The sequence below is a fragment of the Euprymna scolopes genome, chromosome 23, assembly GCF_053919585.1.
Source record: "Euprymna scolopes isolate OS-2025 chromosome 23, ASM5391958v1, whole genome shotgun sequence".
NCBI lineage: Eukaryota > Metazoa > Mollusca > Cephalopoda > Sepiida > Sepiolidae > Euprymna > Euprymna scolopes.
The window spans coordinates 45015279-45038114 of NC_136504.1; the positions used below are offsets into that span (position 1 = coordinate 45015279).

At 33.5% G+C, this 22836-nt stretch overlaps 1 protein-coding gene across 1 annotated transcript in view; it reads left to right on the forward strand.

Moving 5' to 3' along the window:
* The window catches only part of LOC145245861 (protein ERGIC-53-like), a 137904-nt gene extending 126126 nt beyond the window's left edge, over positions 1–11778 (forward strand). Inside the window, exons 13-15 of the mRNA XM_080107568.1 lie at positions 754–910; positions 10725–10831; positions 11443–11778. Of these exons, the coding sequence (XP_079963694.1) occupies positions 754–910; positions 10725–10831; positions 11443–11479 (301 nt within the window). The 3' untranslated portion in view covers positions 11480–11778. The remainder of the gene's footprint in view (positions 1–753; positions 911–10724; positions 10832–11442) is intronic.
* The last annotated feature ends 11058 nt before the right edge of the window (positions 11779–22836 follow it).

The window sequence follows — 22836 nt, forward strand, 5'->3', positions numbered from 1 at the left end:
CCTGAAGAGATCTCTAGTAACTAGCTGATTGAAACATGCTCATGACTGTGTAGCAACATGTTACTGTTTATGCAAAAACAAATAAAAAGTATACCCTGCTCTACTTTGTTAGTGAGCATTCTTAACACTATAATGAATACACATTCGCATTCTCTCTGGTTCTCTCTTTCCAAAAGAAAAAAGTTATTTTGGCACAGTTTAATCAAGACATTAAAAAATGTAAATATAAAAAAAAAGGTTATATTGTACATATCCATTTTGAACTGAAGATCTCCCCCAAAAGATTTCACTTAATTTGATCGAGTAGTTTTTTTGTTTTTCTTACAGCGGAAAAACGTTTTTATGACAGCACGTTGAAGGTAGTATCTTGGATTTAAAAAAATTTTTGTTTGGATGTTAGAAACGCCATGGGGAGATAACTCCATGTAAAGCGCCGACACTCCCTCCCCATCTTTTAATACTAGCTTTTCTTCCTGAAAATCAAACCTTTTGCTCGGTATCATAACAAATTTTTTTTTTTCGCTATAAAACAAAAACTACTTGAAATTTAGTGATTTTTTTTTTTTTTTTGAGAACTTCATTCCATAATGGCTATATACAATTTAAACTTTTTTTTGATATTTTCATTTTTTAATGTCTTGATTAAACTGTACAAGTACCGTTTATTTGTGAGTTAATATGCATGTAATGATAGTTTTTCCATCATTCTTTTTTTTTTTTTTTTTTTATGGTTTCTTATTTCTTTTTCCGTAGACAAATGATCGACCAATTAAAAGAGAAAGCTGACCGTATGGGCGGTGGAGGAGGGGGAGGTTCTATCAACATGGACTTGCAGATGTCTATTCACGAAGTTAACGATCATGTAAAGCAAATTCGCGAGGACACAGCAAATATGTTAAAAACACCACAGGTAAATATTGATACAACATCATCATTACATTCGGTTTAACATCTGTTTTACACACTGGCATTTGTTGGGTTGATCAAAAAGCTTGTTCCTTTTTATAATGTCATCTTTCTGACAGACTAAAAGTGTTTTATATTCCTATTCAAATCCTGTATTTGGTATAGCGAATATGTTGACATGTGCATTTTTAATAACAAAATTTTAAAAATAAGTTTTTATTTTATTTGAAATTTTATAAGAAATGTTTATGAAATTCTAAAAAAAAAATTTTGGGGAATTTATATAATAAATATGTTTATGAAAGTATAAAAATAAAATTATTGTAATCAAAATAACAAAATTTGAAACTTCATAAAAAATGTATCCAGTACATGATATTCCCAAAATAGTTGGTTTTAATTCTCCGCTGCCACAGCAACGCTTGCAGATGACTATTAAAAAGAGTGCAGAAAGTGTTTTCAATAATTCTTTAAAAAAAATAAAACTAATTTCAATAATTCTTAATTAAAATAAGACCGAAAATACTTTTCAATGATTATTAAATAAAAAAAATAAAAGATTGGAAAAACGTAATTTAAAAAAAAAAAAAAAAAATGTACATGTACAGGGAAGGCATCGGAGAAAAAAAGCGAAGGAACCAATTTGCCCTGTCACCGCTTCCGGTAGCAGACAAACTGGAAGTTCAGAAGTACGTTAGCTGACTATTACCCAGAATTTCCCTTCTCAGAATGCCTCATGCCGATATCCTACTTCACAATATGATATTTATAGAAGAGCAATAGCCACATTTAAAAAAAAAAAAAAAAAAAAAAAGCATTATTTTTAATATATGCATATTTGCTCCCCACTCCCTAGTTGAGCTCTCTAGTTAGAGAAGTAACAGTTGCCACTGAACATAAAGCATTACTCTTTGTAAATGATGATGAAAGCAGGTTCATGAGGATATGGCAAATATGTTGGAAGCATCAGAGATAATCGTATTTGGATTCATCAGACTACTGTTCTCATTTTGAGTGTGATTTTCACAATGTTTTGGTCGATGTAACCTTCGGCCTTCTTCAGGTGTATCTTGTTTTCACGTTGTGAAAATCATACTCAAGATGACAACAGTAGTCCGATGAATCCAAATATGAATAACCAATCCTCATCTCAAAAATTCAGAAACATCACACCTGAGATAAATATTGATGCATAATGGAAATGAAACATCCTACAATTAACTTCATCTCTCCTCCTCCTGTTTTTTTTTTTTTTTTTTTTTTTGTCCTAATTCAGTGATCTTTTTAGGGAGTTGAATTTTCCCCATATCTAAAAACTAACCAACTCTGCCTCGTGGGGAGGCAAATAAGTAGGGATAACTGTCTTTCATTATCTTAGCTATTCGGTTTAATGTCCATTTTTACCTGCTGGCGTACACATATCTAATAGACTCTTCTCTTGTGGTAACACTCTGCTGATTAGTAATCGCAAAAATTTCCTGAACTTATTCTGTTCATTCTTAACTTTCGCAATTACATTAGCACCTGTTCCACCTTGTGCTCTACCGATATCCTTCTTAAACTTCTCAATAGCTTTGCCATCCAAATATATTTTCTCCACATCAGTCCTCATCAATTTGCATTGTCTTACACTTGTTGCACTAAAGCTGGTTATCCTCTTTCAACCTATCTGTAATTCCACGGCACTTCTAGTGTACCCAATACTAACAAGTACCACGAATAATTGAATTGCACAAGATTCTCTTTTCACAAACTGAGCAACAAAACTTTCTTTAATGTTAGGAATAAAATAAAGGTGCAACTTTTACTACCTCGTGTCGTCTGGTCAAATCGTGTTTTTTCAAACAAAGGCATTTCAGGGGAAAACATTATTACATACTTAACTGTCATATTGAAATTAGTATAAATTACAAAAAATGGTCCAGTAGAAAATGTGCTAGAGCTGATTTTCAGAAAAAAGCGTGCAGTACTGAAGTATATAGAAGCTAGAAATAACGTTAAGAAAGAAATAGCGACAGCTAAGAGAGAATTTACGGAAACCACTAAAAAGCGCATCGAAGCACAAAAACTAGGAACTCGAGACTTCAGGAAAATCTACAACAGTGTAGTAAATAATGGGCAATCAACAATTCCCCCACTAACCAACAATCGCCAGGTTGTCTCCTCAGCAACCGACAAGGCTAACATGCTTGCCAGTCGGTTTGCCTCAAACTCCACACTGGACCCTTCCAACCACCCCCTACCTGACTTTCCTATGCAGACAGACGCCACGCTAGAGGATCTGAAAATCACCCCTGCTCAGGTGCATGCCATCATAAAAAACCTTGACACTTCAAAAGCATGTGGACCCGATCTCATCCCAGCTGTGCTATTAAAAAAGTGCTCAGCCGAAGTAGCTCCAGTTCTCTCCAAACTCTACAACAAATGCCTTAATGAAGCTTGCTTTCCGAGCTGTTGGAAAACTGCTTCTGTTGTACCAGTATTCAAGAATTCTGGCGAAAGGACTGACCCATCAAATTATTGCCCCATTAGCCTCCTCCCACTTTTTGCCAAAATATTTGAGACCTCAATTAACCATGCTCTAGTTCATCACCTTACAGATGCTAAACTTCTGACTGACCAACAATATGGATTTAGACAAGCCCGTTCCACAGCAGACATCCTAACTGTAATCTCTGAACATATATGCCATTCACTGGACAAAGCGGGGGAGAACAGAGCGGTAGCTCTAGATATATCTAAGGCTTTTGACAGGGTATGGCATGAGGATCTCCTCAGGAAAATTAGATCATACGGTATCACTGGTAGAATACTTAACATAATTAAATCCTTCTTAGATAAGAGAAAAATCCAGGTTGTCCTCGACGGTCTTACATCTAAACAATGATATAAATGCGGGAGTGCCCCAGGGTTCTATCCTTGGACCTCTATTGTTCCTGATATTCATAAATGACCTCCCCGACAACATTGCCTCTGAGATGGGTATATATATATATGCTGATGACACTACACTCTATGGCAGGCACGACAGGAAGACGAATGAACACATTTCTAAAGAAATGGCAGAAACACTAGAGGAAGACCTCCAATCTGTAGTGGAATGGGGACAAAAATGGTTGGTCACGTTCAATGCCGCCACGGCTAAACTAGTTTCATTCAATAATTACAAGAAGCCCTCTCTGCCACCTATAGCAATGGCCAACAACTCTTTATCTGAGAGTACATCTTTCAAACTCCTTGGCTTAACGTTCACAGGAAACATGAGTTGGAACAATTACATTGAAGGCATTGCCAGGGCCGCTGCAAGAAAGGTGGGCTCTCTCTACCGTGCTAGACAACTACTAACACCCGAAAGTATCCTGTACCTCTATAAGACCACCATTCGCCCATGTATGGAGTATTGCTGTCATATTTGGGCTGGTGCATCTGCTACTAGTCTCTCGCTCCTTGACAAGGTTCAAAAGAGAGTCGCAAACCTGATAGGCCCTGAACTGGCATCTAAGCTTCAACCTCTGTCCCATCGACGAAATGTTGCATCCCTCTGCCTTTTCTACAAGTATTTTAGTGGTGAATGCTCTGACGAACTGCAATCACTTGTGCCCCCACCACGTGAGCACCCTCGACAAACCCGACAGGCTGCTAAATCCCACCCCCACACTGTAGAGATCCCTAGATGTAAAAGATCTTTTTACTCCAATAGTTTCTTCCCCAGAACCTCTAGACTCTGGAATTCCATTCCAGGTCCCTGCTTCCCCAACAGTACTGGCGTGCAGAAGTTCAAGTGTAACGTGAACCGACATCTTGCTGCCCAAATCCCTACATAATACCCCAGTAGTTGTTGCCCCTGATAGTAGCCCCCTACACCAAAGTGGTAATTTGCCTTGTTTGGGGTGAAAATGTAATAAAAAAACTTTTTTTTTTAAAAAGTAGATTGAGAAAAGGCAAGATGGCCGACCTGAAAGACAGTGTTATCAGATTCTGCACAAAGCAACTTAAACGTTAGAATGCAGTTATCTCTCCCTGTCTTCCATCTTCTAAAGAATTAATTTGCAGTGAAAAATTGTAACATTCTGTTTTTACTTATAGTTATTTTTCTACTGGACCAAAAAAAAAATTCTGTTTTTACTTAGTTATTTTTCTGCTGGACCATTTTTCGTAATTTCAGCATGACATCTAAGTATGTAATGCTTTTCTCTGAAATGCATTTTTTCAAAAATTCACTATAGTAAAGTTGCATTGAAGTAAATATTATTTTTTTAAATTAATATAAGTTTTTCCATTTATATCTTATCATCATCATCATGACGGGCTCCTTGCCCGGACCAATGTGACTCTTCCTCTCCAGAGTTTTCTGTCTTCCATCAGTTGCCCCAGATCTTCAGGTTCATAGTTGGCGTCATATGCTATTTGTTGGATGTAAGTGGATCTAGGTCGTCCTCTGCTTGCGCGTCCGTGTCGTGGAGTCCATAGCAATACATCACTCACCAATTCATGCTTGCTCCTCAGACAATGACTGGCAAATCGTAGGCGTCTTTCTCTGATGGTATTAGATATGGCAGGTAGATTGCCATAAAGTTGCTGCTTTGTGGGATGATTTTGCCAAGATATATTTAAGATTGTTCTTAGCATACGGGTGTATGTGCCATCTAGTTTTCTTTCCAGTCTTTTGGTGAGTATCCAGGTTGTAGCACCGTAAACAAGGACAGACTCTACCACTGCCCTGAAGAACTGCCTTTTCAGTTTGTCAGCCAGTCTCGAAGTCCATACTAAATGTAGCCTATCCAATGTGATCCATGCTTTTGAGATGCGAATTCCGATATCTCTCTCTGTGGAAACTGTTGCTGCCCAGATACATGAACTCGGCGACTTCTTTCAGTGTTGATCCAACAAAGGCCCTGATCTCTCCCTTCACGTTGAAAGTCATAAACTATGTCTTATAGGAAATGCTTAAATTTAAAACATTTTAAAATAATAGTATAAAATATGATTGAAACATTTTTTAAATTACTATAATTATAGTTTACGAGCCCAAGTTCTAGTATATATTAAATATTTTTAATACCAATACGTATCAAAATAAATTGTGTAGGACCGTTAAAAGTAATTTCCAATGCTATTGATAATGTTTATTCTTTCATTTATATTTTTTGCATTATTGTTTGTTTAATGCTTTGAAACGTGATGTACATCATAAATTTATGATAGGATATCAAATCTATAATTTTGTTATAGAAATGGTTTAAGTTCTATTCATATAAAGTCCAAATAACTCTACTGTTGATTTTACGTGTTGAGCCTTTTGGCTTGTGTGGTAATAAAACTTCTCAAATGCACTTGTGGTGTTAGGCTTTGTAAGGTGTTAACTTTGGTAAAAATCGCCTGTTTCTTCTTTCATCGGATTATGCTTATTGGAGACATCCCGATACAAAACCTATATAAGAACACTGCCCGGTACATAAAGTACCTTCATGTGAAATTTGATAAAAATCGGTCCAGTTGTTTTTGAATTTATAGGGAATGAACTCCCACACAAACGCAAGCCCTTTTATATAACAGTAAAGCTAGATTGGCAATTTATTATTTACTATTAATGTAATACTTTCCATTTCTAAAAGCTGGTGCTACCAGATCAGGCTGTCTTTTGGCTTCCTGAGACGAAATGCACCTACATTAAATTTCTGTTTTTGTTTTCTATCTTCTTTTGTAAAACTTGAATATGTTCTGCAAAAACAAAAACAGCCCCCTCCCTCTCCACCCCACATTCTTTTTTTTCTTTTTTTTTTTTTTTGTCATTCCACCCCTACTTCCCGACTGATTCCCTAACTTAAAAATACCAACCAAAATAAAAACAATCAAACTAAAATCCATAAATAAATATTTAAAGAAAACAACTGGAAATAAAAAAATTTTCAAATCGATCAAGATTCCACTAGACTCTGTCGGCAGGCATCAGAATATGCCGACTGCCCCCTGCAGAGAGAAGTCCCTCAATGGGGCTACCTGTTGGCCGTGGGTAGGGACTCGTAATGCCATTAGGACGGGATCCTGGTGGTTGAGACTCGGAGGTCAGGTTTTAGTACCCCCACTTCCCAACACACCACTTTGGCCCTTACTGGGCTAGACGGGCGGTCGGATGGGCCCGATCCGATCAATCGACTGGTCACGTCTAGCACACCACTTATACACATATAATCTACACAAAACCTAAATACTACACAACATTCTCCCATCAACACAGATCCATAAATAAGTGGTGAAAGCGGTGGCTAAGGGTCAATTGTATATAATGAATAAAAACTAGACATGGCTGTTTTCCTCTAATATTTCCCATTTTCTACTTGGATGAGAAAAATTAAGAAACACAAATGCTCGAAGTCTACATTATATGCAAGTATACCATTCCTGTAACCCTGTTGTAGCCAGGGCGAATGGGTTTCCCCCCTGTGCGCATCCAAAATAGGGCTCCGAGGTGGGTGGGGAGCAGGAATGATGAACCCACAAACAATCCTAATGAGTTACAAAACACCAAGTAAAAAAAGACTGCTAGACACTTTGGATAGCGACTCGACTGAGGAACAAGATAAATATCCAAATTTTATAATAATGGAATCCACTGAAGAAACACCATTAACCAAACTTCCCCCTTTAAGATAGAGAAAATATTATCTAAAAATATAAAACCCAAAATGGTTAAAAAATGAAGAAATGGCACTCTGCTAATAGAAATCTTCACGAAACCACAAACGGATGAACTCTTAAAATGAAAACATTTTGATAATATAAAAATAAAAACATACCCCCACAAAACACTAAACACATCATGCAAAGGAGTGGTAAAAAACCGTGAACTTTCACTTTGTCTCATTGACGAACTACGTTCATATCTGAAAGAACAGAACGTAACAGATATTAGACAAATTCAAATTAAAAAAATGGAGAAATGATAAACACACACACGTACATACTAACCTTTTACCAACAAAAAATCCCACCAGAAATAAAAAATAGCCTATGAGAAACTGAAAGTCAAAACTTACATCCCCAACCCACTGTGTTGCTTCAAATGTCAAAAATTTGGCCACCATCAGAATCAATGCACACACCACCCCGTGTGTGGAAGGTGCGGAGAAAATGACAACCACACCAACTGTCAAAAACCTCCCAAATGTGCCAACTGTAAAGAAAATCACAGTGCCTACTACAAAAATTGTGAAATTTGGAAAAAAGAAAAAGAAATTACCAAAACTAAATACACGCTAAACGTCACCTACCCAGAAGCAAGGAAAAAAGTTGAAACAATTAAATATTCAGAAATAACAAAAAAGAATACTCCTAATACTAATAAGCACAACAACAATTATCACACAACAAACTTAGACATTAAAATCCAAGACCTCACCGACCAAATAAAAATATTAATAAACACAATTGAAGAAATGAAAAAAAAAAAATATAAACAAAACCTCACTGGAACCAAAAACCCAAACACTGCACCCAATAGAAACAACCCCTTTAGCCGAAAAAGAAACAAAAAAAAGCAAACATCAAAAAACATACCAGAGGAAAAAAGAAACAAAATAGCAGAAAAAAAAAATTTAACGGACAGGCCACGTTCACTCTCCAGGCCAAAAGACACTCCCCTGGGTGTTCAGAAAGAGGTAGACATGCTGAAGGATGCCGTGGAAAGAAGGGGCCGGCAGAACAGCGAAACAACCTCTGCAGCGCATGAACCTAAACTCCCCAACACACCACAACCGCACTCACAATCCAAAAGTAGAGATAAACAAAAAAACACTATGCCTCTAGGACTCGAAAACCAAGAAGTCATGGAGACTGAGGAATCAAAAGATATTCCTCTTACCCCATGAACCTATAAATGACGATAAATAAGGAAAAAAATAAAAATAAATAAAAACAATACCCATGCAAAACCTTACAAATCATAACAAAACAACATTCCTACAATGGAACTGCAGAGGACTAAAACCTAATCATGAAGAAATACTAGAAATCATCAACAAACAATATATCCACAAGAAACACTATTCAAAGAAAACTACAAATTCAAAGAATATAACATGTACGACAAAACCCATATATCCACAACAAATAGAGCAATCGGAAGAGTGTCCATACTAATTAAAAATACTATACATCACACAATCCTCCAATTAAACACTGAACTACAAGCAATAGCACTAACGGCTAACCTACACCGCAAAATCACAATCTGCTCCATATACATTCCACCAAATCAGCCAATAAAAAAAAAAGAAATAGACATGCTAATTAACCAACTCCCAACCCCATTTATAATAATGGGAGATTTTAATGCGCACAGCAACCATTGGGGAATCAAAACAATAACAAAGGTAACATAATAAATGAAATCCTAAATACAACAAACCTATGTATACTAAACAATGGTAAAAATACCTACATGCACTCAACCAATGGATCCATGTCTGCAATAGACTTAACAATATGCACTCCATCCATTTATATGGACTTCCATTGGGATGTACTTGAAGACCAACACGGAAGTGATCGCTATCCCACCATACTTAAAAGTAATAAAAAAATACCGGAAGAAAAAGTCCCAAAATGGAAATTACATAAAGCCAACTGGGAAACATTTACGAATCTATCCAGAACAGAATTAGACACAAACATTGTAAATAAAAAAGAACCACTAAAACATTTCACACAAACCTTAAACAATATTGCCACCAAAACAATACCCAAAACTTCTACAAACCCCACAAAAAAATCAAACCCTTGGTTTAATGAAACGTGCAAAAAAAGCTGTCAAAGAAAAAAAAAAACACTTCAAAAATTCAAATAAAACCCTACAGCAATTAACTTACAAAAATATAGAGATGCGTGCCAAAGCACGATACACCATAAAACAAAGCAAAAAAACATCCTGGAAAAACTATATTTCACAGCTAAACAACCAAACGCCAACTAAAAAAACATGGAATATAATAAAGAAAATAGCTGGAAAAGAAACGCAAAATACCATAAACTATTTAATTAAAACTGATGGAACAAAACGCATAAACAAAAAAGAAATAACAAATTTACTAGTTGAAGAATTCTACAAAAATTCATCAAACTGTATTGAACATTATTCCAAATTCATAAAGAAACAGCAGAAAGAGAAAAACTTAATTTTACAACTAATAACAAAGAAACCTACAACATACCATTCAACATATAAGAACTAAAAAGAGCAATAAACAAAAGCAGAAATACAACTCCAGGTCCAGACGATATAAATTATCAATTCCTAAAACAGCTACCAGAGTCATCTTTGAAACTGTTGCTTGACATATATAACAAAATATGGAACACAGGAGAAATACCAAAATCCTGGTTTGAATTAAATGCAAATAACCCAACCCGTTACAGACCCATAGCCCTAACCAGCTGCCTCTCCAAAACTATGGAAAGGATGATAAACAACCACTTAATGTGGTACCTGGAAAAAAACAACCTCTTATCAAAATATCAGCTTGGCATTAAATGATCCACAGTGGTTGATATGCCGTGAAGCCCCAATAAACCAACCAACCATTTCTAAAAGTAGTTAGGAGCTCTAATACTTTGAAATGAGACAAGTTCTACAATGTATTGTTTAAAAGAAAATGTCACAGATGGATGGGCAAAGTCTGTTTATATAAGAAACTCAAAGAAAGAAAAGAAAATAATAGGATGAAATTTCTCATGTTTGAAATTATTTTTCCAGTGCAATACCATGTTGGACGGTATCATAAGATATGAGAAGTAATGCAATTTTCTCTTTTTCTTTGTAGCAACCATTAGGTTCGAACTGTCCCAGCGTCACATGTATATCCCCAACAATCTTTTTCATAGGACTTGCTGTGCAAATAGTTGCTCTTTCTGTATATGCTGTTTACAAGTAAGTATAAAATGGTCAGATTAAGAATTTTATTTTTTATCCATAATCAGCAGAGTAATTTAATTTTTTCATCTCTGATCAGCATCTATAATTTGATATTTCTTTTGATCTGTGATCAGCATCTATAATTTGATTTTTTGATCTGTGATCAGCATCTATAATTTGATTTTTTGATCTGTGATCAGCATCTATAATTTGATTTTTTGATCTGTGATTAGCATCTATAATTTGATTTTTTGATCTGTGATTAGCATCTATAATTTGATTTTTTGATCTGTGATCAGCATCTATAATTTTATTTTTTTTTATCTGTGATCAGTATAGATAATTTTATTTTTTTTTATCTGTGATCAGTATAGATAATTTTATTTTTTTTGATATGTGATCAGTATAGATAATTTTATTTTTTTTGATCTGTGATCAGTATAGATAATTTTATTTTTTTTGATCTGTGATCAGTATAGATAATTTTATTTTTTTTGATCTGTGATCAGTATAGATAATTTGATTTTTATTTGATCTGTGATCAGTATAGATAATTTGATTTTTATTTATTTATGATTTGTATACTTTCTCCAAATGGTTAATTTTTAAATACTTTTCTTTTTCAGGCAAAACAGGGAAGCACGAGCCAAGAAATTTTATTAATGCCAACTGTTGAAACTTACAATGTGTGAAAGTTGTGACGTCTTCATTGTGCGAATCTGAGATCATTAATTTGTATGTGACAACCAATTGTCTTATTGTTTAACTACAAGCTTCATACGGTGACCTCAGGTCAGGTGGGAGGGGTGCACACATCAATTACGAAACTGCTGAATGTAGACAAAATTTTAATTCATCACTAGTCAAAAGAGACTTGGAAACAATGACATATCATGCTAAAAAATATGTAGATTAGTACAAAATTTTAAAATATTGAATAAATACGGCCTCGCTAGAATAAATTGTCTTATCAGAATTTAAATTTATTTGTAGAAATGAAGAGGGTTTGATTATTTTTTTAAATCTTTCTAGGATCTTGAATTCTTATGACGTTAGTTGAAAGAAGATTGTTTTAAGGTTCATTTTACTCAAATAAACACGCATATTAGCTATACCGAATGTCCAAAAAACATGTGTGCATCCTTTGAATAACTTGTTATAACTTGTTCAATTTACTGATTTTGACTTGTAAACAAGATTGCAGTTTAACATTTAAAAATACTAACAGTAAAATTTAACAAACAAAACAAACTTAATGACGGTAAATGGGGTAATTTATGAACATTGCAGAGAAAATGTTGCAGGATGTTTATAGCTTTTTTTATATTTTTTTTCTTTTTTTTTTTTTCTTTCCACGATATGCGAAGTTTATTGAGCAGAACGGGGTTGGGATTATGGTTCATTTTTTGAACGTTCTGAAAATATCCCAAATAACTTTTACCTTTATTAAAACTTAATTTTCTATGTTTTTCTGTTAATTTTACTGTCAACATTTTTTAATGTTTATTCTTAATCTTTTAATGTATCAATCTTGATTGAAAATTAGAATCAATAAATTGATCAAGTTATAACGATTCAAAGGATGTATACATCTTTTTGGGACATCCTTATTGCTCTAGTAGGTTAACTTTCTTTTGCTGATGTGCGAAAATTCTTTCATTTCCAATGAGATTGAAATAACCCTTCGTATCACTGATTTCTACTCTGCCATCAGTCATTATAAGACAACATGCAATGCAGCTTTTTTATATTTTATGTTTGATTGTGTTGGATACACACTGATATCCAATATAACCTGGTAGGGTGTAATTGGTCTAATGGATTTCCAATTATGGAATCAGCTACGCTGGTTTATCTTAGCAGATAATAAATTTGACTTTTCTTAATATTTTATTCCTTTTTAAGATATTCCTCAAGTGGATTTTGGCCCTTATAAGTTATGACTCATTAGTAAAAAAAAAAATTTTTTTTTTTTTTTTTTTTTGTTAATTCCAGAATTTGAATAGCAAATGTATATAATGCTGTTCAGAAATTTATCAAAACAAAACCAAAGATTGTATACACCTCGGAAATGTAGCAAAATATTAAGATAAAACTCTGTCTTAAATGATATTGAGTCCATCATATATACAACATTTCGATTTTGTTCAATTTTTGGAGTTTTGGAGCATGTGATCTTAAGGAGTTGATTTTCACATTTATGTAAAGTTCATATATATATTCATAAAATGAACTTGACATTTTTTTTAAAGTGCTTAATATAAAGTAGAGCCTTATAAAAATAAACTTTTATAAATATTAGAACAGCCTACCAGCGTTTCAATGTTAATACATCTCTTCAGACTACTATTCTCATCATCTTGGTTATTGTTCTCACCCAAGATGAAAATATCTAGTAGTCAGAATAATCTAAGCTAGCGAGACCTGTGGAAATTCCACAGGGAACTCACTCCTATGTAATATATTGATGTTGACATTCTGTAGATGTTCAGCATAAATGAAGACGCTCTGATATTATTGTAGCTCTTTGTTAAAACTGCAAAAGTATTTATCTAAGCTTGCAGGGATACCCATCGTAGCCCGGTCGTAAATTATGCTTAAATAATTTTAATTCATGTAAGTTTCGTACATGTTCTATCGATTTTTTTTTTTTTTTTTTTTTTTTTTAACAAAGTTGCGATTTCAAAAATAAAAAATATCCATATGTCTTAGGTGCATCAGCTTGAATCGAAACCGACACTTGTGAAGAATTCTTGGTAAAATTATTTATTACGAGAAATGGAAGTCCATAACAATTAAATGACAGTCACTCGGATGTAAGCGTGAAACACAAAATAAATAACACATACACTATCCTATTAATATATAAATAAAAAAAACTTTAAATGCCAATAACTACAAGATTTCTTTAAACCACAAATAAACTTTTCAGTGTAATGTCTAAGAGTTTATCAAAAACTTTTTCTGTTTTAATTTTTTAAAATCTCTAAAGATTAGGCAGAGAAACATTTTGGGAAATATTGTCCCACTGGTCTATCTCGATCATATCAAATGATCAAATGATATCTTGCATTAATGAAAATAATACTAAAGACCATTTCGTAGTTTCACATCAACATTTGTTATGAGTTGTTGAATTTGGATATTTTAAAACATTATCAGAGTGGTTATGAAAGAATTAAATAGTTTTGTCCCACCCCACAAATATTTACTATAATTAAAAAATTTTTTCCATCTACAGAAATTAATGGTCAGTATTTCTGCCCTGCCCCCCCCCCTATTTTTTTTTTAATGTAATTTTATTTTTGTTAAGATTATTCATGTAATGTCTATATTAGAACCAGGATTGCCATATACCCATACCCACACAAAGTGGATTGATAGGCCACAAACAGATGGGGTAAATTTGGGACTTTTCTTAAACTGCTTATCAATCACTTGGAGTACTCATTCCGGGATGGGTCCATATTAATGAGATACTACTTTGAATCTTTAATAAATATGAGAAACTAGAAACTCCTCTAAATTGCTTCAAAGCAATCAAAAACTTGTATGAAAATAATTATGGATCTAGAAGTTTTACTTTTGTGGAGTTACCTCCCTTTTAGGAGCTCTTTTATGAGCAAAGTCTTTTCTTTTTTTTTTCTTATACTTGGGAGTCACCACTTATCAAGGCTCGAAGGCCACTTGAGGATAAGAGTTGACCGGGATAATTGAGCTAACTAAGAAATTCCTGATCCCATTTATTAACTGTATTTTGTTTTTAATTTACAATTTATAACTGGATTGCAACACAACTAAGTCCACCCAGAAGTAAATTGACCATGAAGGAATAGAAAGGGTGGTTTTCACAAAAAATGCCTTTATCCATGATATAAAAAAATATATGTAAATAGAACTGTATTAGGTACTTGAGCAGTATAATGGGATTTCAAAAATGCAGTTTAGGTAAAAACATTGTTAGTATGTATGTGTCATGTTGAAATTAATAAACATTCCAAAAATTACAAAGGTCAGAGGTTCCATCGACCAAAACGTGTGAAAATGACACTCAAGATGAGAACAGTATTTTGAAGAATCCAAATAATATGAATGCCTCTTGGTCCTTTCATTGCATTTTTAGTGAAAAGTTTCTTTCCATTTCATGTCATTTTCTCATTTTTCTTTGCACAAGTTATAATAATATGGTGCAAGTCATAGAGATGGTTGTAATAGCGATAGTGGCTCGCTACATCTACCACCAAACAAGAACAGTCGTCTGAATAATCTAAATATAAAAAAACTTCCAAAAAAAAAATATATATATATATATATATAGTAATTTATAAAATATATATGGCGATTAAGCTACACCGAATATTCTGCGTTTCATCTACTCTAGGACTCTTCAGGCTTATGCGCAAATTCTGTGGTTGTTTATCGTTTTTATATGCTCCTCTTCTATTGAGATTTTTAGTTAGCCAATCAGCTTTCTAGTATCCACCGCCCCCTTCTAGGATACTAGAAAGCTGATTGGCTAACTAAAAATCTCAATAGAAGGTGCGTATATAAAAACGATAGACAACCACAAAATTCATGCATAAGCCTGATGAGTCCTAGAGTGGATAGCACTTTTGAAGTGAATACTTAAAGTTTACTCATAAATTTATACTTTTGTATATTAATTTTATGTGAGTAAATTAAGTAGTTATATATATATATATATATTTTATTTATTTAGAATATTGAAATTTATTATCTCTATCTAAAGGGGAAGGTATGATCTTTCCAGACTGACCTAATGAATACTATTGTAAACTGTGGAATTGCCGAGTGCAAATAATTTAAAATCTATTGCAATCATTTATACAGTAATATCATTAGGAAAGGTACAAATCAATAATATCCTCTTATATATGTGTAAAATACTGACTTGTATTCAAGTAATTGTGTACAATTGTTAAAAATAGATATTTTATCTTGGTATTAAATGACCCATCCAAAATGGTTGATATACTCTAAAATAGATTGAATAACAAATCAAAAATCATAGGCCCACCTATGCCATACTTGCCGTCATTTTTTTCCTCATCAACTGATTTGATTATAACCATATATTGAATTTAAAATTGATTCTCAAGGGGAGACAATTACCTTGACTTGATTTTTATGCATACTCCAGAGAGCTTCACTAAATGCTTGAGAACAAAAATATGCCACTCGGCCTAGTCTTGGGCCAGTCTTTTAGCTGTCAGGAGCAGTATACCAGTTGAAATGTTTATCTGGTCAGCCTCGCTTTGGTGATCATCTATACAATCTTTCTTCGATGAAATCTTCTTGATATGATTTCTTTAAATACCTAGAGTCTAGAAGCCAGGAAACTTGTCCAAACCACATGAATCTCTCTCTCTCTCTCTCTTATCATTAGTGGATTGATTGATATTAAGCCTCTGTCTGGTCCCGTATTTCTTAGTCTCTGGCAAAGCTACTCCAAGGATAGTTCTTGCACATTTCACTTCAAAGACATTAAGCTTCCTCTTGTGCTTTGCCAGTATAATCTGTGTTTAACTTGCATATGAACTCACAATGTATTGTAAAGTCTTAACTACAACTATCTTTTTTAAAGTCTTCACAGCAAAAGCAACAACATTTCTGTGAACAAAGTCCTCATCATCTGATGATGATACAGTAGTACATCACAATATCTATCAGGCTTTGTTGTTTTACCACCAAAAAACGATGCCAAATCAGATTCTGTCTAACTTGTTAAAATCCCTTACAAGCATTTGATTTTTAAAAAATCAGATTTTTCTACAAGATTACCTAAAAAAAAAAAAAAAACGGATTTTACCTTAAAAAAAAAAAAAAAAAAAAAAATGCCACTCATTGAAATTGGTAAAATCGGTTTTTTTTTTTTTTTTTTTTTTTTGGTAAAATCCGTTTTTTTTCTTTTTATTTTTAGCTAATTTGGATTATTCTATTTTCATCCCGGAAAGATGCACCTGAAAAACATGAAAATAAGGAACAAGATAAAAATAGTAGTCCAAATAATAAGCAACTGATTATATTATTTTCATTTTTTTTTTTTTTTTCAACTGTAAATATTTCAAATGTTTAAATATTTTATAGTTAAATATATAATATATATAATATTTATAGTTAAATATATTTTTAGTTAAATATTTTCAAATGTCTCAAATATTTGCCAAACTAGATTGATTCATCCGTTATCTGCTTTCATTTTACATCGAGACTTGCTAATTCTGAGGTCAGTTTTTATCAGTCACTCTCCCTAATTGTCTACGCTTACCTTCTCTTCTATTAAAAAGTATCTGCTTTTCCACATCTGTATATAGGTTTGTAAATCATCCCTTAAATAAGATTGTCGTGTCTTGCATGAGATCACAATAATAGATCCCTCTATGTTTTGTTTTGCAAGAAAATAGTTGACCAGAATGATTTGTGGAAATCTTTGATCAGGTGAGACATTGAAGATTGTGTCTTTATAAAACCCTTTTGGGTACTGATAATGTATGTCATCTTGAGAAAGTCTTTAAAGCAATAAAGACAAACCATTCATAGACGTATAAACAATTTTCATTTTTAATATACAGGTAGTCCATAAAGTCCGTGTGTATAAAAAAAAATTTATAATTTTATTTGCATTTTTTTTTTTTTTTATCACAAATGCAAATGAAGTTATAATTTTTTTTTTTTTTTTTTTTTCATGCACACGGATTTTATGGACACCCTGTACACACACACACACACACACACACACAGTTTCAGCATCATAGTTTTAAGGTTTACAAAAGAAAATGTTATTCTTTTACGTTTATGAAGGAAACTGATTTACATTTATTCAAATCCAAATTTACTTATATATGACAAAACTTTTATGTGAAAAAGCCTTTTTATTCGCTATAGCATTATATATATATATATATATATATATATATTTATGCAAAGGCCAAGACAAAAAGTTTTCACATCAGAAAACGTAAATGAAGGAGGAATAATTGACACGAGAAAGATAATAAAAATTGATTTCTATTAGTATATTCATCATCATTATTATAATGACTTTTGATCACATCTAGTGAAGGAACTCCTACCTGGTTTCCTTCTACTTATTTTTTGTCACTGACAAGGCATGGCCATGTAGGACTGTCTCTCCACCAGGCTTTTGGCCTTCCTTTTGATTTTTTTTCAATTGCTCTAGATTTCCAACTGTCGTCTGCAGATCTTGAACAATTTAATTGTTCGTATGGCAGTGATGATGATGTTTACTCCAGTTTGCTACCTGATCCAGGTGTTTATTTCTCTTTCACATAGATTGATGCTGAGCATAATGTGTTCCATTTTGCATTGTACCACTCTTAACTTTTTCATTGCTGTGTTATTATTGAGTGTTCATGTTTGACCATCATATTTCATAACATGACGTATTAGATGTGCTCAAGTGTATTTTACTTACTCTAAATATTTTGATCTGCTGGCGAGAACGTTTATATTAGTGTTGGGATGATTAGTTGGAATTAAGAATTCAAAAAAAAAAAATCAGAACTTTTTTGGAGTATCAGAATCAGAAAAATTGGTGCCTATATTACGATATCCCAAAATGAATCTTTTTTTTTTTATTGTTTTTATTTCTTTGTTTTTGTTTAGAACTTGATTTTCCACAGCTGGTATTAATGATGAAATGATAAATATTGATTGATTTTTAACTAAAATCTATAGGTCACATCCATAAGTGTATTTGTACATTTGCGAACATGAGTTTTTGTGATAATCCAAACCCTGCACACACTTATCAGTGTATAAAAAAAAATTCTCCTACACACACACACACACACACACACACACACTTCATCAGAGTGAAAAAAATTGTTTTTATGCACTGATAAAGCCTCTTTATGAAAATACAGGTAAATGATTGGCTGTGCTATACCAGTTGTTTCAAGGGTCAGACTACTGCTTGACTACCTACTACATATTTTCATTGCTGTTAACTGCATCTGCTTCCAGAAACTACTGGTATAGTATATTCAATTAGTCAACTCTATAATATTGTAATAAATATGTCTAATTAATTGAACACCCTGCCTTTAATGCTTCACGTTACATATTTTATGTGCTTTCGATCATTAACTTCACCTTTAACAAATTGAATTTAAAAAAGAAAAATGTGCTGAACAGAAAAATAATTTTTTTTTAAATTCTGAAACAAAAATATTTGATGTTAAACATGATCACAAAATGTGTCATAAATTTTGTATTCTACAGTTATATTATATAGTGATAGATATAGCAAGTTGTGAAAATATATGGCAATTAAGCTATACAGAATTTTCCGTATTTCATCCTTGTAAGGATTCATAAGGCTAAAATGCATTAGCCTGACGAATCGGTTATCTTTTTAGCTGTACTGTGCAAACGGATTCTATGAAGGGGGTTGTCCACATCGACTGCAGGCACGCTTATACCTCCTTATAACATTTTATGTAGATATATGAAATAATGTGTGTCTATACTCCTATAAATTTTTTTTTTTTTTTTTTGTGTATTAATATTCATATTAAAAACTTTTTTATTTAGAAAGAAAATACAACTTTGTTATATATGGGTCGTGGAATTGCATTCACTAATTTGCATATTCTTTTAAAGATTCATTTTAATTAATTCCCTATTAGTTTTTCATTTTTTTTTTTTTTTTTTATAGGATGATCATCTTTAGTTAACTATTACGTGTAATTATATGCATGCAGATATTCTACATAATTCATGCTTACATAATATTTGTGTTAAATGTTTATAGTAAACACAAACCTTTTTCTGTATATATTTATGTATGCATATATTTTTGTTTAAAACTCTTCCTTCAGTCTTTGGTCATCAGACATGAAACTTTATACTTGGGTTTTAGCCAGGGAAAATGGTACAAAAGTGTGAAAATTAAAAAAAAAAAAAAAAAAAATTTGCTAGGTGAAGGTTGAACGACGGCATTACGAATATGCATGCGTAACATAGTGGCTATTGGTTCATGTTTTAATTTTTAATCTTGCAGCAAACATGTCTTCATAGGTCAGACATTTTTTAAAAACCTTTTAAATCATTACGCTACATTGGCTCCAATATAAGATAATAATAAATACGGAATTGGCATTAATCAAAATATCATGTTTAAGCATATTTTATGACCGGGCAATGCCAGGCGGCCTGCGAGTATGGCATTCACAGACAGCCGTATCCCAAAGTATTTCATGCTGATATTTGAAAGCAGTCGGGATTTCTCGCACTATTATTTCCATTTGTATTACTCACAGCCTAGAATATTAAATTCTTTTTTAAAGAGCTCTGCTTTACAAGACTGGCCATCATTTATTGAGCAGTGGTGAAATAAATCTAAAACGCACATATTTATAGATATATTATTTGATAGTATAAATATGATATAAAATTTATATATGCAATCCTCTCTGGCATTATCTCCTCCCTTTTAGAAAGGGAGGGGGGTTACCAGATGTCACCCAAACCGCCTTCATGCATTCATGAGTATCAGCAGGAACTATACAGTTATTTTCGTTCATAATCCACAGTGCCTCTTTTTGGAGAGCTAGATTTTCTTCACGTTAAAAACTGACCTTGTGCCCGGCTTTGTCTTGGTTTAGATGCAAGTTAGAAGTTATATTTCTCAGGTATTTTTTTTTTTTTTTTTTTTTTTTTTTTTTTTTTTTTTTTTACATAAGCATCACCACTTATCAAGGCCCAGAGGCCACTTGAGGATAAGAGTTAAAGAGTGTACAGTAGTCAATTGGACAATATAGTAATCACTTTATATTTGAACTGAATTAGATTATGTTACTTCAACTTTATAGCTAAAAAAATTAATGGTTAGATATTGGCACTTAATTTTTTTAATTTTTTTTTTAAATACCATTAGCAACTGTAGGTAAAAACGAAGACAATTGGATGACTAAATGTCAGAATGCTTGTAGCACCAACATTTTTTCTCATTTGTTCACATCGAATGGGAATGAATCTTTTTTTCTTTTTTTTTTTTGTATGAATGTTTGTTTTTTTGTTTGTAAATTATCTTTTTATCAATAAAAGGTAATTCTTAAAATAAAATATATATAAAAAGTATATATATATATATATACTATTTGAGTTTATTTATTTTTTTCAAAAATTTTTATAAGAAATTTGTTTGATCCATTCCACTTAATCTTTCTTTTGTTGGTATCATCAGAGTCGATTACAAGGTTAACTTATAATGTAACCCCTACAGGGCAGCTCAGGTGCGTAGGCTTGTAGGTTGAGATGCAGTTGTAGCCTATACCTGTGGCGTCACCCGTGTTTTCGTCTAGTGGTCGAATTCGTCCCCGTCGTCGTCGGTCGCTCTCCGGTTCCGCTTTCAAATCAGCTTCCAAACGTAACCTGGGCTATCGGAGAAATATATTGCATTCACAACGGCGTTTCCAATTAAAGAAAAAGTCAAAACTTAATTGGTTTTTCTTAACATAAAATTGATTATGGTCTTCGACTTTACAAATAAGTTACACACTTGGCCTAGTCATGCAACTTAGGGGGCTGGCAGTTTTCTTTCCTTTACCAAGTACTTCGTTCTTAATCTACCGTCAGTCCACAGAAAGGGATCAGCTGACACACACGTGTCGCAAAAAAAGAATCTCGCAAAAAGAAGCTCTCTCTCTCCCTTTCCTCACCTTGTTTTATCAAAATCGCTAGCTGTAATCCCCCCCCCCTCACCTCTCCAAGTACGCCCACAAGTGACGGTCAACCAATCAGCGGCTGCACCTTTGTTCGGGGGGGGGGGGGGCGCAGTAAGGGCTTGCTTGGTTGCCGAAGAGAAAGAAAGGAAAAAATAATAAAGCAACCCTTACAATTTATCTAAGCAAAAAGGAAAGAAAAGATTTTCCCTTCTCATCTTCTCCCCTCCCCCTTCTCCGCTCCATCAGCAAGGAAATAAACATTCTCATGCCAGGAATACGAAACGTCACGCCTAATTAGCCTCAACGGGTCTTCGGGTGGTCTCTACCTCCATCACTGGACGACATCTCTATCAGCAATCTATCAACACAGTCCGTCTGTTAATTTTCGGATTTATTTTTATGACTTATTCTGGCGTTGACACGCGCTGGGATATTCCCGGCAAGGATGGAGAGGGGAGATCATTTTGATTATCCAAGAAACGGACGTATTCTGTTTAAAACAACATCAAACCATCATCATCGTTAGAATTCAGCCGTGCGAATTCCTCTGAATTCGTGTCAATGAGACCACCCAGGGGACAAGCTGTTCCTTAATCAACTAGCAAGGTCTCTCAGCATCGCTCGGTCCCCATCGGGTCACAAAATATATTTTGATGCTTGTCCAGAACTCCCCCTCCCCATCCCAGCATTAAAAATCTATAATATAAATTTCACCTGTCTGTTTAAATGTATGTATGTAAGTTTGTATGTCTGCCGAAAGCTTTCGACAGATTTTCACAGGATCAGTATTGTTTTGAAGCTCGACCCTTTGGACGACAAATATCGAAAAATTGGCTAAAACATTAATCTCCACCCTCAACTGGGCACTTTTTTACAGGGAGGGGTCGATTTTTCGCTAATATTTTCGAAAGTCATTCTCTCTTTTCAACTGACTAGCCTTAATTTAAACCTTCACCACTTCCAGTTTGGCAATGGACGCAACGGCAAAGATATGTTTTTTTTTGTTGTTTTTTGGGGTTTTTTTTTTCCTTGTTCTTTTCGTCCTTCCCAGTACAGGTTCGAGCCTGCCTGCGTACTACCAGTTTTTTTTTTTTTTTTGTTTTTGCTCAACATGCACCTTCAAACACCCGGGCAACGCCAGGCACCCAGACTAGTCAAAAATAAAGAAAATTGTGTATGATGTACATTCTCATGACTGAAAGAAAATATTGTACACTAATAATGTTATTTGATGTGTTTTGCTTTGCTTGTCTACTACTTCTTTCTGCCTCTCCTTCTGAAAATCTGACTCTGAAACAAATACTACCT